This window comes from Symphodus melops (assembly GCF_947650265.1).
Source record: "Symphodus melops genome assembly, chromosome: 16".
In the NCBI taxonomy this organism is placed as follows: domain Eukaryota; kingdom Metazoa; phylum Chordata; class Actinopteri; order Labriformes; family Labridae; genus Symphodus; species Symphodus melops.
In genome coordinates this window covers 9,433,446-9,451,196 of record NC_136706.1, presented here as the reverse complement: position 1 = coordinate 9,451,196, position 17,751 = coordinate 9,433,446, and the positions used below count along the sequence as shown (strand labels likewise).

At 40.4% G+C, this 17,751-nt stretch overlaps 1 protein-coding gene across 1 annotated transcript; it reads right to left on the bottom strand.

Annotated features, from left to right (window-relative positions):
* Positions 1-7,005: 7,005 nt before the first annotated feature.
* On the bottom strand, positions 7,006-15,046 carry ddx54 (DEAD (Asp-Glu-Ala-Asp) box polypeptide 54; the record flags this gene model as incomplete). Its single annotated transcript, XM_079364449.1, has 20 exons — positions 14,746-15,046; positions 13,355-13,481; positions 13,154-13,224; positions 12,884-13,072; positions 12,691-12,740; positions 12,540-12,581; positions 12,349-12,444; positions 12,138-12,259; positions 11,955-12,016; positions 11,142-11,273; positions 10,825-11,035; positions 10,566-10,694; positions 10,257-10,478; positions 9,434-9,507; positions 9,137-9,346; positions 8,491-8,639; positions 8,254-8,367; positions 8,045-8,155; positions 7,849-7,937; positions 7,006-7,307 (listed from the first exon to the last, which is right to left on the bottom strand). The coding sequence occupies exons 1-20, from the start codon at positions 14,845-14,847 to the stop codon at positions 7,006-7,008; spliced, it is 2,604 nt and encodes an 867-aa protein (XP_079220575.1). The 5' UTR covers positions 14,848-15,046.
* Between the last annotated feature and the right edge of the window lie 2,705 nt (positions 15,047-17,751).

The window sequence follows — 17,751 nt, the reverse complement described above, 5'->3', positions numbered from 1 at the left end:
CTCCTCCTGTCCATCAGCGACTTCGTCCTCTCTCCTCCACATCATATATTCGAAAGGCCTTCAGGAAATTTGAGCCACTGTCTGTTGTTGTCCTGGTCACTATCTCCCTGATGTGGTATTCAGAATGGACTTCTTATGCTGCAGCAAGGACAAACATGTGCGAGCCGATGACACGTCTACAAGCCAACGTGGCGGCCATCTTGGGTCAGGCAGCTGGTCCCGCTCTGTACATTGATGTCAATGGTACATGTTCTATTTAAATAACCCAAACTTGCTCAATTTTCAAACGGATTGATTTGTTATAAACGTCAGACACATAGGTGTTCAATATCCCGTTTTGGCTGGGAAACACCCGTTCCTTAATATCCAAAACGTGACCGGTATGGCCAGAGATGCGTATTTCTGCATACTCAATGCATCATTTTAACCGTGATCTTTCATAAATATAAACAGATAGCTAAAGCAAATATTGTGATGCACTTAAAATCCGATTCCTTTCGATTAATTAATTAGAAAGCCCTGAGTTAAATAGTTACATTTTTTTAATCAAGTCCCACCTTTAATATTTTTCATATCAACTTTTTTTATGACAGTAATCTGTGCATTTTCTTTTGTCTTGCAGTTTTCACTCCTTATTCAATCTGGTGAATAAATCAAAGAACAACTAAATACCTGAATCACTATTGAATGGATTTTGGCTGAATGTCAAACTATGTATATTAAGCACGTAGGGAGGACTGTTACAATAGGCTTCACTTAATGACATTAGTTATATAAATTTATAATAATTCATCGCTCCAAGCTTAGGAAGTCTTTATCTCTTTAAGTCTTAATGTTTATACTGTAACTATTTAAGAATATTGTTAAAGCACAGACAGACAGACAGTCCTCTCACCATTTGGCTGTGTTCTTTTTAATCTAAATACAACTAAAACTGCCCAGAAGTAATATTTTTACACAATGTAAATCTAAGCCTCACTCATAAATTACTTGTTAAAATCAATACCCAGACAAGCTAAGGATACTGAGGATCTGTCTGAATCAAACATCCTGAAATAAGATATCAATAAGACTCTAATTTGTAGTTTTCAAATCCGATGCATGTTGATGAAGCAGGTCTTGTTGGTGTGTAGCACATGTCCTCCATATTGTGTTTCCTTCTCTGAAAACTGCAATTCAAATGATCTTCCAAAGATTCTCCATTCAGAAGTTGATGGCTTTTGGTATTTTAATAAAGAAAACTGAGAAAAATATGCAGTAGCATATTTTTAGAAACAAAAAACAAACAACCCGACATATCACTCTAGTGATCACGCTCCAAGTTCTCAAAGCAACACCCTATAAAATAAATACTGTAGTGTCCTGCAACCAAATGAAATTGTTGAGTTAAATTATTCGCACTTTCTTTGTCTTGTGACCAATTTTTTTAAAAATTCTCTTAATTTAGAATTACATAAACATAAAATCAACCAAAATAATACTATCTAGATACTATCTTAAACATTTTTGTTTGAAAGTTACCTCAATAATTGCCACAAAATCAATGACGCATTTATATTGAATACATTTGATCAGATATATTAAGTTAAATGTACATGACTACAGAATCATTTATTAGTGTACCGGGTCATATTGCTGTTGGTTATGTTTACCGTGATGTTTGAGTGCTGCATGAATACAGTATAGGATTATTAAAATATGCGTACTGGCTGATAATAACAATAATAATTGTGCCCCCCCCCCCCCCATGCATTTCATATGCCCCCCTAAGACTATGGTCTGGTCCTCCAGTTAATATGACCTAGCATTTAAATCCTCTGTTATAGAAGCAGCAGCGTTGCTCAGGCTCTTCAGCATATCTCAAGTGGATGCTGTGTCCGTCCTGGGAACTCTAAACAAAGATAAAGCTGCCGTTCCTAATGACTAGAGAGCTGCCGGGGCACTGAAGAGCACTGGGACAGGGAAAGGGACAATCAGAGAGAAGAGGAGGGGGTGAAAAGGTAAAGGCAGGCTGTAGCTCAGTATCTCTTCATGAGGATTAACTGATATCAATGTAACCTCCTTTACTCCAGTTTGTTCTGCTCCCATATATTTGCAGGACAGACCGTACGGACGTCCTATCTGGAAGCAATTCCCAGAAAATAACTTTTTCTAGCTGATTTAGGTATTCTTTTTGTGTGTGTCACCAGTTTCTTGATATAGAAGCCTTACAAACCCACAGATGCATAGAGCTGCAGATTATCCCTCTTCCTGCTGGAACAGTGGACATTAATGTTTTGATACACTTAAATGTTTTATTTACTTGTATGCTTGTTTTTTGTTTTGGCTTTTACAAGCTTCTTAGTCTATATATGGGGTGCTGATGGCTTAGAAGCCAGCTTTACGGCTCCATCGACTGTCCTGTCTCTTAAATAAAGGGGTAAAAAATGACAAAAGAAATGTGGACAAGGTGCCAAATTCAATATCTAGGCCACATGAATCTCTTTCAACCTTACAAAAAGTGGGATAATCATTCCCAAAAGAAATATAAATCAGCCTTATTTTAAGGTCAAGATGATAGATAGATAGATAGATAGATAGATAGATACTTTATTGATCCCGAGGGAAATTCAAGATGCCAAATGATCAATACTTTTAACACACCAACATTTAACCCATACATCTAATATATATAATATAGAATATTTTCTCTCCCAAAATAAATGTAAACAGTAAACAAACGTATAAACAGTCAGCTCATTTAAGCAAATAACACATCTAATACTAAACTATTTGAAACTATTTAAAACTATCTAAAAACAATTGTACTTCACTGTAAGCACTCACATGTCCTTCCAGTGTACTTGTGTATTTTTTAGGTTGGTTTATAGAATCATATTATTTAAAACACAGTTTTCATCATAATTTAAATTTTTCTTTTTCTCTATTTAACATTTTAATTATAATTCGTAATTAGTAGCAAACAGTTTTGCAAATATGACTTACACGTCAAAAAAAATCATAACTATAGATCAGATTTATTTTTTAGTTATTTAAATTAATATTTATTGATTAAAGTGATTTGTAATAACCTTCACAGCAAACTGAGACTGTACTTTATCCCTCAGACAGTGCTGTTTTAAAATGATGCTATTTGCCCATATCGACAAGAGTGCTCTGGTCTGTTTCCAGAGACTATCTCCATGGTGACTCCTCTTGTGTTTATACCAAATACAAACCCATGTACCACCTATATTTTCCTCCATCCTGAGCAGCGTTGACGCAGACAACTGAAAAGCACAAATCCTCACAGAGGAGCTTAAGTCCGCTTGTGACTCCAGGCACGAATAAACTACAATAACATGTGCATATATCATCAACAAACAGCTCACAGTGTAACTACATCCAGATGGACTGTCTCCCTTGCTTCCATTGGTGCATTGCTGCTCTCTCCTCCCGGGCTGCTGTGCATGTGGTCATGTTTTGCACCTTTCCAGCAGCTGAAGAAATGAGGGAGAGCTCTCTCACCAGATGATTGACTGTAGTATCTTCTGCAGGAAATAAATTACATGATCATTTGACATGTGGCCAGGAAAAAACAGTTGGAAGTGATACTCCTCAGATGTGAGGCGACCAGTCCACTACCAGTTTGGCTCCACCTGGTGGACAAAGTGTTACCTCTTATGTGTGCTGATAATGCCATGCACGACTAACCATTGTTTTATCACAAATAATCTTGCTCTTGTGTCTTCTAACAATGGAATGTGATTTTTACTGTAAATCTCTGCAACTGAAAATTAATTTTAAAAAGTCAGTTTCAGCATCATGCTGTAACTCATCAGCTGTTGACCTCATGTGACACTTTTTAACTGACAGCTGTCAAATCATCACATGAACTCAAGAAATAACTTTAACTAACTCCTTTCATTTATCTTCAAGTGATCACCAAAGTGGTGTTGGATAAACTGTGGAGTTGACATTTTGGAAACAAATCTGTTAGACTTGTAGTGCTAGTTCTCAACCAAAAGAATGCAGCCTTGCACCTTATGTATATGCTTTACTGTTCTAAACTAATATACACTCAACAAAAATATAAACGCAACACTTTTGTTTTTGCTCCCATTTGTCATGAGATGGACTCAAAGATCTAAAATTCATTCCAGATACACAATATTACCATTTCTCTCAAACATTGTTCATAAATCTGTCTAAATGTGTGATAGTGAGCACTTTTGCTTTGCTGAGACAATCCATCCCACCTCACAGGTGTGCCACATCAAGATGCTCATCAGACACCATGATTAGTGCACAGGTGTACCTTATACTGCCCACAATAAAAGGCCACTCTGAAATGTGCAGTTTTGTCTCACAGCAAAATGCCACAGATGGCGCAAGCATTGAGGGAGCGTGCAATTGGCATGCTGACAGCAGGAATGTCAACCAGATCTGTTGCTCGGGCATTGAATGTTCATTTCTCCACCATAAGCCGTCTCCAAAGGCGTTTCAGAGAATATGGCAGTACATCCAACCGGCCTCACAACCGCAGACCACGTGTAACCACACCAGCCCAGGACCTCCACATCCAGCAGGTTCACCTCCAAGATCGTCTGAGACCAGCTACTCAGACAGCTGCTGAAACAATTGGTTTGCATAACCAAAGAATTTCTGCACAAACTGTCAGAAACCGTCTCAGGGAAGCTCAACTGCATGCTCGTCGTCCTCATCGGGGTCTTAACCTGACTCCAGATCGTCGCCGTAACAGACTTGAGTGGGCAAATGCTCACATTCGATGGCGTCTGGCACGTTGGAGAGGTGTTCTCTTCACGGATGAATCTCGGTTTACATTGTTCAGGGCAGATGGCAGACAGCGTGTGTGGCGTCGTGTGGGTGAGCGCTTTGCTGATGTCAATGTTGTGGATCGAGTGGCCCATGGTGGTGGTGGGGTTATGGTATGGGCAGGCATCTGTTATGGACGAAGAACACAGGTGCATTTTATTGATGGCATTTTGAATGCACAGAGATACCGTGATGAGATCCTGAGGCCCATTGTTGTGCCATACATCCATGAACATCACCTCATGTTTCAGCAAGATAATGCATGGCCCCATGTTGCAAGGATCTGTACACAATTCTTGGAAGCTGAAAATGTCCCAGTTCTTGCATGGCCAGCATACTCACCGGACATGTCACCCATTGAGCATGTTTGGGATGTGCTTGACCGGCGTATACGACAGCGCGTACCAGTTCCCACTAATATCCAGCAACTTCGCACAGCCATTGAAGAGGAGTGGACCAACATTCCACAGGCCACAATTGACAATCTGATAAACTCTATGCGAAGAAGATGTGTTGCACTGCATGAGGCAAATGGTGGTCACACCAGATACTGACTGGTTCTGAGTCCCCAGACCCTCAATAAAGCAAAAACTGCACATTTCAGGGTGGCCTTTTATTGTGGACAGTCTAAGGTACACCTGTGCACTAATCATGGTGTCTGATGAGCATCTTGATGTGGCACACCTGTGAGGTGGGATGGATTATCTCAGCAAAGCAAAAGTGCTCACTATCACACATTTAGACAGATTTATGAACAATGTTTGGGAGAAATGGTAATATTGTGTATCTGGAATGAATTTTAGATCTTTGAGTCCATCTCATGACAAATGGGAGCAAAAACAAAAGTGTTGCGTTTATATTTTTGTTGAGTATAAGAAGAAAATGACAAACCTCACACAAACCATTTTATGTTTCACCTCACACATTGAAAACTGGGAATAATCTTGATTCTGCACTAGCAATACATATCAAGAGATCAGATATAAAACAAAACTGTTGCATCCAAACACTGCTGTCTGAAAGCTATACCACAACATGAAACTTAAATGCTGAAAAGAAAAAAATCCAGTTTATTGAGCAGTGGTCTGGTCATGTTCTAGGATTAAGACTCACATTTCTATCAAAACACCTGCATTACAAGGTGAGGAAGCCTAATGCATGCAAGTGTTTATTAGGAAGAGAAAACACTTTCGTTGAGTGGTGTCTTGTGGGGAAATGTAGGATATGCATTTTGATAGCTTGATCCATTATGGAAACTAAAATTAAGAAATGTCCTTTTCAAAAGCATCTTTAAATTTAAAACTATTTATATTCTTAATTTCATTGCTGCAGCGTCTATTGGAAGAGGGAGAAGACATGGATGTAGCATTGCAGTTCTCCTCACTTGTGTGATACATTCATTGAATCATTTGTGCCAAATACATATACATACCTTTTTTTTTTTTTTCTTTCTTCTTTTTATTAAATATGGAGATGCAAAAAGATTTCTCTGGCAATTTGACTCATCGTCAGCACTTCATGACTCCTCAGTGTGGGGCTTATGACATCATTATGAGGGTAACATGGATGGAAGTTGATTGTCCAAAGATGAAGTTGACAGTGGAATTAAAGACAGCCGGATGAAGAAACAAGAAACAACAATGACGAAACTGGAAACAATTTGCAGTGAATCGATGCATCAAACAAACCAGGTTAATCAGACATCATGTCGTCTCACTTTAAAATTCTTTATCACTGTCTGTATTATACATGTAAAATATCAAAAAATCCCTATCCCATCTTGGGCCACATACTGTATCTTGTGTTGAACTCTGAGCTATCCTGCGATTCCCACTCCTACTATTCCTGTTTAATTTGGTTTTAAACTGAAGTTGAAATGTACACGAGGTAACCAGCGCAAGAAATGTGTCAAATTTGTTGTTTTAAAATAATGAGAACACACAGCCGTGTTTAACTTTTCTCTGTATTTTGAAATAAGTTCAACATTTAACAGTCAGCACTTAAAGAAAGCAAAGATAAGTATACATCTCTTATCCAATGTAAGAGTCCCGTAGGTATTGATGCTCGAGGGGGAAAGTTCATCTTCAAAGCCTCTTTATGAAATCACCGTCTCTCGTCATCCACAATCATAAAAACTTAAGTTTATGTATTGGAGGAGTTTGAGGAAGCTCAGAACAGTCTTTATCCTCCTCAGAGCTTCTTCCTCATCTTACCCTTTTTTTGACCGCCCCGTCCAAACCCTGACTTCTTCACTTCTCCGAGCCATTGTCTGTTCTTGTTCCGGATATTCTTTAGTCCTCCGCTCTGCAGGAACTTGTGCTTCTGCTCTTTTTTGCGCTGCTTCAGGATCTGCTCGCGTGTCTTCAGCTCTGAGCGCACTCTGCGTCCTCCTGGCGTCTGCTGAGGCCCCGCAGCTCTCTGGAAGTTAGGATTCTGGGAGTATGAGCCCGGCCGACCACGACCACGACCCCGACCTCCACCTCGACCTCGACCTGGGAGATGGATATCACGTAGAATTACTTGTTTGACATTCGGAATAACAGACATGGTGCCTTATGGGAAATGTAGGCTATGCATTTTAAGAGCTTGACCCATCCGGTAAAAATGAAATTAGGAAATGTATTTTTCACAAGTCGATATTTTCAATATATTACTGCATGTGAAAAGCATAGAGATGTTTTCACTCATTGGTTTCAATAAAGACTGTGTTAGTAATGGTGCATTCATTTCACAGTTAATCTCTTCACCACAAAATATTTACTTAAATGTTAAACACTTTCTCAAAAAAAAAAAAAAAAAAAAAGCTCCTCTCTGCCCAAACTTTGTTTATTTCATCTGCCTGTATTAAACTGATTTACAAAAAGAGACTCTTATTGACAATTATGTGGTTATATCACTACTATATCAGACTATGTGGTAGTCTTCATTGCAGCAGTCGTGTGTTTGAATCTGACCTCGGCCCTTAGCCGCAACATTTCCTGTCTCTCGTCCGCTGTCCTATCTAAGAGGAAGAAGAAGAAGACGCTCTTTTACCTCCTCCTCGCCCCCTTCCTCCTCCTGTCTCTCCGTCTGAGCCCGATCCTCCGTCGTCCACCCTGTATCTTTTCTTCCACTCCTCATAGCTGAGACGTGAGTTAAGTGAGACAACAAGTGAATAGCACAATTTCACATCCGCGAGAACTGTTTGACTTAAAAAGTATAAAGAGATTTTTTTTTCCTGGAAGGATACAAGTTCTTTCTGTTCTTCTTGTTATAGATGACCTGACCACCATCTGTTCTGATCTTCTTCTTCTGGTCCGCTTTTCCTGTTTCTGTAACAAAGCGCTTCTTCTTACGGTCCCTTAAAACAGAAAAACAACAAAAGATTGCTTTATAGCAGCAGAATCAGAAACTTTATGTGTCAGATATCAGCCTTTTGAGTGGATGTCAATTATTCACCATTTCATTATTTTCTTGTGCTGGTTCATCTTCGATGCTTCGTCTCCCATGAGGTCCAGGACAGCAGAGGAGGCCTGCTGTTCGAACGCCGTCCCCTCCCCACCGAGACTCAACCTATCATCACACATGGAGCACGAGACAGAGGTGAGAAAAACGAGAAGATTACACACGTTTTTAAACTCTGATGTCGTTCTTCCTTTTCTACATTAGAAAACGAAGTCATGCTTCATGCCTCACCCTCTTTCGGAGTTGAAGTCTTTGGGTCTGTATGGGATGTAATACTCCTCGTCTTTGCCTGCCTGTTTGCTTCTCTTGTTCCTTGGACGCTCTTCGCCGTCTTCCTGCGGGCCTCTTTTTTTCCGACCTACAACTTCAGAGAACACCCCCTGGTGGAGACATGAAGAACTGCACGTCAAAAATCACTTCTATAGTACGATGGTGTGAAACCTGTTGTGTACAGAAGAAGGATGGCAGCCATATTTAAGATACTACACAAACAAGCATGTGCATTTGATTACATTATTTTATCTGATTAACAGAAAAATCAGTTTAACCGTTTGGATAAATGTTTCATTCTCCCCCAAATTCAAACCTTTGAATAAATTGAGTTTTTGAGAGCATTATCAGATGCAATAGTAATGTTGTAATGTCTTTTCACATAACGAATTATTAGATTCTCTTTGTGTTAAATTCAAGTTTTTGACAACACTTTTTCCCCTCAACAATTAACAGCTTTAAAGCCCTCTTGGTGGTTTAAAAAAAAAAAGCCTCTGTATCTGGTATGTTATTCTCCAGACTCTACATAGAAATCTCTGAGGGTAAAAACATGCATCTGATATTTAGTTTCCAATCATAAAACCACAGAAGCCTGGGAGTGTCTTGCCTGGAGAACGTCCTCTTCTTCGTCTGTTAACTGTGCGACATCATCATCGTCTGCGCTGGCCGGGTTGACTGGTCCCTTCAGTCTGCTTTCTTCTGCCTGCTCGTCTCTCCGTTTGCCGTATTTGACCACCAGCCGTGTGTCCCTGGAGCGTTTGGCTCGCATCACCTCACTAGCTTGCGTCTTACTGCTTGAGTTGATCTCAAAAATTGTCTACAAGATGACGAAAGAAAAGCGTTGTAGACACAAGAAACCACAACTCTTTCAAATACATACACTTTGTCATTTAGTTTTACTCACTGATTTGGATTTGTAGCCTTTGATGGCGTCAACTATTTGAAGGCGTTCCAGTTCCATCTTCTCCAAACCCAACCCTAAAACATAAATATTCAAACACTGTTAGCAAATACTAGGCCTGCAATTTACAGTTGCAGAATGCTGCATCATTTAAATAACAGTAATTGTTAACCCCAACAAAAGACATCTGCAGGGGAAAAACAAAACATCACTGTTAAAGGAAAAAAATAATAATAATAAAGTCTGCTGTAATCTGCAGATGTTTTTTTTCCTCTTGGTTTATTTGACAGGGACAGATGCAGTGCGCATGAAGAACTGAACATGCACTGCCACACAGCATTTATAGCTAATGCTAATTCTTTCATGCCTGTCCATGAAGTTGAACGTTTTGATCTCTTTGAGCAATTTGACAATGTCCAATAGCAAATAAACATCATTCATCATACTTTCTTTTTTCTTTTGGACTGAATGCAGAGCTGTTAGGCTAAGTCTACAGAGAAAAGCAGGCTGTGTGACAACGTTACTAACATGAAGCTATTGATTGCGTTCACACAGCTTGGATGATAAAAGCAGGCGCAGTGAGAAGGGAAAAGTCGAAGCACCGTTTGATACGAAACAATCATACACCCTGAATATCAACACTTTACGACCCCTACACTTCCGACACCCTGCACATGGACTTAGCTGCAGTACACTCAGTGTCCATCCTGTCAGATCACATGTGGTTCAAAGTGTCGGATGGATTCAAGCGAATTACGGCTCAACTCTTCTCTGTTGCACGATCAGATCCCTTTTCTCTTCATAGTTCGTCCTCCTTCAAACTGACCTAGTAATGGATGCACTGCCATGGTGGACAGATCTGTGGTTTTGACACGCCTGATGGACTCTGCTGAAGGGTTAGGACGAGACTTGAGGTACTGCTTGTAGGCGTTCTCAGACACCCGGTACAGGTTCTGCAAGTCCAGCGAGTTCTCGTGAGCCGTGATCAGATGGGAGCTTTCATCGTCCAGGATACTCTGAGGGACCCGACCAAACACGCCATCTGCATCTGGAGAAGAGGAGTGAAAAAAAACTATGACGACGAGCGAGGTCCAGGAGCGCAGATGTGTATACGCAGGGAAAGTGCAGAGCCTACCTTGTTGCCCAGGTGTGGCGAACTGCACAGGCCTTCCGAGGAAGAGGTGAAGGTCGTAGACTAAAGGCATCTCATCTTGACTTATCAAACTGAAGGTTGTTCCACTGCGCCCAGCACGTCCCACACGGCCTGATGGGAAAATACAGGGGAGGATCAACCACCAATAATTCTCATCATCACCACTTCTCCGGATTTAAACTTTTATCGGGGGCCAAACTGAGATTATTATAGATTATGATTCAGCCTTCAAGCCACTTACCGACTCTGTGCAAGAACAGCTTGGGTTTGGAGGGGAAGTTGTAGTTGATGACGTTGTCCAGCATGGGGATGTCGATACCACGAGCAGCGACGTCAGTCACAATCAGCACCATGGCTTTCCGATGTACGAACTTCCCGATGTTGATCTTCCTGGCGGTCTGATCGAGGGCGCTGTAGATGTAGGCGCACTCCAAGCCTTCTAAAGTCAGCAGCTGAAAAGTAAAAGAAAAGAAATAACATTTAAAAAAAACAAAAAAAACAAACATTAAACACAGCTACTGTGTTTAATCAAAAAAATGTATTACTCTGCCATCTCACCTCTTTGAGGTACTCCACGTGATGTTTTGTGGCTACAAAAACCACGGTTTGCTCCTGAGGTTTCACCACGTTCCTCAGCAGATGAAGCAGCAGAGCAGGTTTGTCATCAACACGCAAATGGAACAACGAGAGCTGAGGGAAGGCACCAGACAAATATATATTTTTTTAGCATTTCAACAGAAGAGATATAAGTGTTCAACTCAAGGACAAATGCAACACCCCTCTTTAATGACTTCTTTTTTTTTGGTGGGGGGGGAGGGTGATAGCTTGGGTGATATAACATCCCCTACAGGTATTTTGTGTTGGGGTGCTCTCACACTAGGCAGTGCGTCCTGTGCATAAGCAAATTGTACGCAAAAGTCCAGATTGCTTGACTAGTGAGAATGACTTGACGGTGTGAATGCAGGCGAGCGGGAGGACCCTGTGTGACCTAAAACAAAAAAAACGGGGAACGTCTCCATCCCTCTCTGGCAAGTTTCAAAAATAGTGAAGTCCAAATCCATAAACTTCAACTGTTTCTAGCACATTACTCAACCGCGTAGTCGTTTCAAAAACAAGTTTGTATGCATCTAGAATCAACAACATAGAAATGTCGACAGTCGTAGACTTTTTGTCAAATCTGTCCCTGAGACAACAAGTCAACAACCCTTCTTAATGGACTCTGGCTCGGCCAGATTTGATTAACACCACCTTTATGATCTTCACACAGAGTGTCTAAAGGTTCATGTGCTCTTCTTTAGAAACCTTGTTTCTTGGACCTTGACAGTATTAAAAACGTATTGTTGTGTTGAATAACATGTTTCATCTCTTCACCTTAATTTGGTCGCTGAGCTTCGAGTCCACATCCAAACGGATCAACACTGGTTCAGTCAACCCTGGACACACACAAAACTTAAGTAGTTAGGTAAAGTCTGAATCCACGGTGTATTATTATGCATATTGTTGAGATTAGTCATCCTGTATGGATGTAAAAATAGAAGTGATTATTCATCTTACCTGCTCTGGCAAACTCCACCAGCAGTTTGGGCAGAGTGGCAGAGAACAGAAGAGTCTGTCTGGTGTCCGGGAGCCTCCGGATGATCTCCTGAAGCTGCTCAGCGAACCCCATCTCAAACAACCTGAGAGGGAGGAGACGGCAGATACGTTCACACGTCCACTCGTCCGAGGGAATCAGAGCTGTGAAATGAAAATAGGACACCTCTCTCACCTGTCAGCCTCGTCAAACACCACGTACTCCACGCCGTGCAGCTTCAGGTTCATCTCTTGGATGACGTGCATGAGGCGACCGGGGGTACCGATGATTCTGAGGGAGAGGAGGAGGAGGAGGAGAGGAATCAAGGTTAGGACATGGTGAAAAGGAATGGAAAGACCAGTTTATACTAACACAGAAACACTTACATGTCTGGGTTTTCATGAAGCGCAGCAAACTGATCGTCCATTCTGGAAACAGCAGACACGTGACGTGACTTAAAGCATTAAAAGAACAAGTGGATGGACCACAGAGTACACGAGAACACAAACTAAATAGAAATAATATAAAGCCACACACCTGTCTCCACCGAGGATCAAGGCGGTCTTGAGGCCGGTGAATTTCCCCAACTATAAAGAGCGCAGTGAAAGCATTTTAATAATCACTTAAAGACTTTGAGTGGTGATAAACTTCATAATGAAGGAAAGTACAGAAACATTATTTCAGCTAACTGGAATGCCAAAACAACAGTAAAGACTTTGTCCATCTAAACCTCTTTCGTGAACTTCATGGTCTGCAGCGCCAGCTCCCTGGTGGGGGTCAGGATGAGGGCCCTTGCTCCTGATTGGGCTTGCGGGGCCTTCAGCTTCTCGAACATCGGCACCAGGAAGGCAGCCGTCTTACCACTGCCGGTCCTCGCCATGGCTACGATGTCTTTTCCATCCAGAATGACAGGGATGGTCTAAACGGGCGGAGAGAAAAGGTTTGAAAACAATCTGCTGTCATAGATGGAAAAAGGGCAGATTCAAGGCTTCCAACCTACCTTTCTTTGGATCGGGGTTGGGACTTTATATCCTTTCTTCATGACTCCTTTATAAACAGGGTAACTGAGACCTGAATGCAAACAAATTATATTTCAACAACATAGCCTCTAAGGATAATTGAAATTAAAGATAGTTTCTTCAGCTCAATCTACGAAGGAACAAACATTCAATCCCTGTGGATGCTACACATTAGATCTTACCCATGGACTGAAAGCCTCCAGACTTCTTCTTCTTCTTGTTTTGAGCCCTGACCAGCTGCCTGGTGTCCGGCTCCACATCTGACAGGCAGTCTGCAGAGGCCGGGAACCTGGGCAGCTTCCTCCCTGGCTGTGAGTCAAATTAGAAAACACAACAACAAGGTTGTTTAATACAGAACGAAAAAGAGAAATGATCCTCTAATCAATGCACAACAGTTAAACTTCTAATCTAATCTGATTAGATGATGTGTCAAAAGAAGTTGAGCAGTGCACCTTTTCCTCCTGATTATTGTAGCAGGCCGACAACATTTGAGCAAGTCGCTCGGAACAGCGACGAGTTTGCTCGCAGTGTACGTATGTATCAAAATGTTAAAGTCTCGCACTTCCTAGAAAAGATCTCCAAGCCTTCAACGTTTCAAACTGTAGAGATTAGAGAAGCACCTACTGTACAGTGCAGCTCAAACACCCAATGGAAGCCATCACAAGAAAAACACATGCTCCAGTTGAGAGGTGATGGGGTAGATGAAATTTATGAATTTGCAATATTTTGAGTCATTTTCAGACCGTCTACTTTTAAAACACAGGCAGTTTCAGCTCTAAAATATCCCAAGAGAGGAAAAAACTAGCTTCCCTAATTTCAACACAAATTTGATAAACGCACAGCAAAAGAAGATGACTTCAGATCCACTGTGCTTGTTCGCAGGCGAGACATCGTGTTTTGATTTATTTATTTTTTAAATGCAGTGGAAAGAGGCATGACAATCCAAAAACAGGAGAGGGTGTACATGGACATAAGTTATTTCAGCTTTCCAAATTTGATGAATAACTTTCATGTGTGTCAGAAGACAATACAATTGATCAAATGTTTTGGTTTACAGTTCAACATGTAGATTTGCTATGCTTTTATATTGTCTTTTTCAGGCTACCGCTTAGTGTACAAATGTCTTGTTTGGATACATATGTCTTTATTGTGAAATAAATAAGACACTTCTGGTCGAATGAGTACACAGTAACTTGACAACGGAGGGAAATAGTCAAAAATAATGATTATCATAACGACATGACAGGGGGTTTAACAACACATCAGAACGAGCAGGGTTTACGACTGTGTGACAACACGATGAGAGACAACAGTTGTCATTATAAAACTCATGACTTTCAGGAGTAAATATATTAGGGGGCATCCGGATTTGAACCGGAGACCTCTTGATCTGCAGTCAAATGCTCTACCACTGAGCTATACCCCCACATGCCCGCAAATAACCCAGAAAACCTGTAGTATAAGACCGCTGGTAAGACTACTTCCAGTAGAAGTGTTAACACTTTTTTTGTCAATAATTAATGTTTGAGGGTTGTTGTATTTTTTTTTTTTTTTTTAACACACTGTTACTTACAGAATCATCGTCTTTCACTTCAGCAGCCAGCTCAAAGTCTCCACCGTCAGAGCCAGCTGTGTATCTCTTCTTCTTCATCATTTTTTTCTTCCATTGTGCCATCCTGAAGCTTTTAGTCTGCGCACGGTGAACTTCACCGAACAGGTTTCCAAACAAAGCAGATGAAAACTAAAGCGTCTAAAACAGAAGATACTGCTTCAAAGTATAACAACACGGGAGGCAGACATGTCGGACACACGTGTGATCGTCTTCTTCTTCTTGGTTTTCATCTACTTCCTGTTCCGTTCATTGCTGGTGCTGTGTCATTTTAGCTCAATATCGCCACCTCCTGCCTGTAAAAATAATCCAGTCAATGTACGTCTGATATTTCACACTTTACTCTTCCTCCGCCTCCTTCATAGTTAATACTTTAAGTGATGATTTCTATTATCTTTAACGCCTTTCCACAAAGTTTCTGATGTAACAGTTTCTCATTTACTTACAAAGGATTTGACTAACTGCACTTCAAAGCCCATATTTCAGCCATTAAATCTAACCATTCAACATCATGTTCCGCTCATGCAGCCCCCACATAGCCCAAAATGCAAATATTAATTTAGCAGAGATGACTGATAATTGACTTGAAATCTATAAGCCAAGTAGAAAGAAGAGAACAGGCTCTTTAGTGGCATATCTGCACAAGAGATAGCCTGTAATAATTTGTTTTCTCAGCTCTGATAATAGTTTCCATTTTTACAGACGTGTGACGACATTCCTTTTTGTTATTCATAATTATGTTTTATAATAGAACAGAGGAAAAAGCAGAGACTGTACATCTTTCAAAACCTTTGTGTACGTGTGGATGTATGTCGATGTATAGTCCATTAAATCCCATTGAGTGCTTTATCTCTTTTCAAAACCCGTCTTATACACAATGGTTAGCTGATATTGTATAACTGAAGAAACAGGGAGTACAAGTCAAATGATCAAGAACAAAATGTTTTCAGTTGTTTGTCTAGTAAGTTAAAAAAAATTGAATGAAGTCATTAGTTTGACTTGGATAGTTTTCTTTATGAAACCCATTTATGCACATTTATTCATAATTTTATCTAAACGTGTAGCTTTTATGTCTGTCTTTGTGCATGATGTGACAAGCAGAGCTGGTATTATTGTTTGCCTTTCAGGTCAAATGCTGACACAGCCTTGCAAACACATTTTAAGGTCATTAGGTCATGCATTATGCTGAACAAATCTGTAATCTGTTTAAGCTTGACCTAAAGTCAGATATATCTTAGTCTCTGGAAACCTTCAAAACATATTTTAGGCATTTATGTCTAAAAATGAAAAGTATTAGTATTGTCCTCTAATGCCGTCATTATGATGAATATATTTATATAACTCTTAATTCACAGGCCAAAAGACGAGATAAGAGCTTTTCTTTTCATTGCATAACTTTTCATGAAGTGACTGCAAAGGACAGTTTGGCAGGCAAAGCTTACCCATCCATGCACAAACTGTCACACTATGGAAGCCTGGAATATGCTACCAGATTTCTCTTAAAACAGATTTCACGTCACTGCACACACAGAGGCTTACGAAAAGCTACATTTCATCAAGCACAGTGAAGATGTAAGTCTTGGGTCCATGAAAGCAATTTTTATTACAAATGTGCTAAAACATGGTGCTGGTGATGTAACAAAACAGTGACCCAACCACACACACACACACACACACACACACACACCTCTATTCATACATGTTGCCCTGTAAAAGCCCGCAATATCCCTATCTAGCATTTAAATTAATCTTACAAAACCAGTCGACTGTCTAAAAGATTAAAAAACGTTGTAGTATTTCAGTCTAGACTGTATTAATCAACGCTACAGCTTTAAAATTTTTAAATCTAAATGTCACTGACATCTTTAAGATGCGATGTTATGTCAGTGTGAGCCCAGATGCTGCCAAAGACAACAGAAGCTGAATACATGAAAACTGCTGTTGAAGTGCTTTTTCTTATTCATAAAGAACAAACATTATGAAAACGTACAATTATCTTGTTTTTTAAAAAAGCCTTTATTTTAAAATAAAAAAATATGTACTTGTTTTTATTGAGCGTAACGTGGGCGAAAACTGCTTTAATTTTTTTTGTGAAGAACAAATATTACATATTTTCCTATTGTCCGGTGGGACTCCAGCCTCCATGACTTTTTCCCCAATTGCCCCAAACTTTTTTGTTGTTCATAAACTGCCACAGTTTAATTTTTTTAATCACCCAGTGGAAATGTGTCCTTTGGATGATAACGCTGACATTAATATGGCAGCCAAAATTTGCTCGGCACTGTTTGAAGTCAGTGGGCTGATGTACAGTAAATAAGTCAACACCATGGCAACAGCCCCCCGAGCTATAATGCCATTCATATTCCCTCACAGAGCTGGGGCTGCTGCGGCGGCGGCCTGGAGCCAAATCAGGGAGCTCAGAAGGGATGCAAGGTTGACACGCATAGAAATAAAAGGTGCATCGAGCCACCTATAGGATTTTCTTCTTAAGGTGATTTAAGTGATAAACCCTACGGGGGATTACAATAATAAAACACAAAAAAACAGGGGATGCAAGGTTGTGCTGGTTTGGAGCTGGCAGTCAAATAAAGCAGCTGTTTGGCGTTATTTTGCTATCAGGTCAGCCTCTTAACTCCCTCTGCTTTGTGGAGCCCCAGTGTTGAAAACATGCCCCTGAATTACTGCTTCATTCACACATGATGTGCTTCATGTCTGCGTTGCTTATTATTCATACGGCAGGGCTTTTTATGCTTCTCTTGATGTGTATCATGAGAAATGACTGAAAATATCACAGCAGGCTTTCATTTTCCTATTGGGAGTCTATGGCGAGATTATGCTCTATCTCTTACAAATCCCCAAAGAGCCCCGTCGTTGATTTTACAAGATCTATAAATGTCAAACATACATAGATTTATGAGGACTTAATGTTGGACAGGGGACTTATAGCAAAGTATGTGATCATTTAGATAT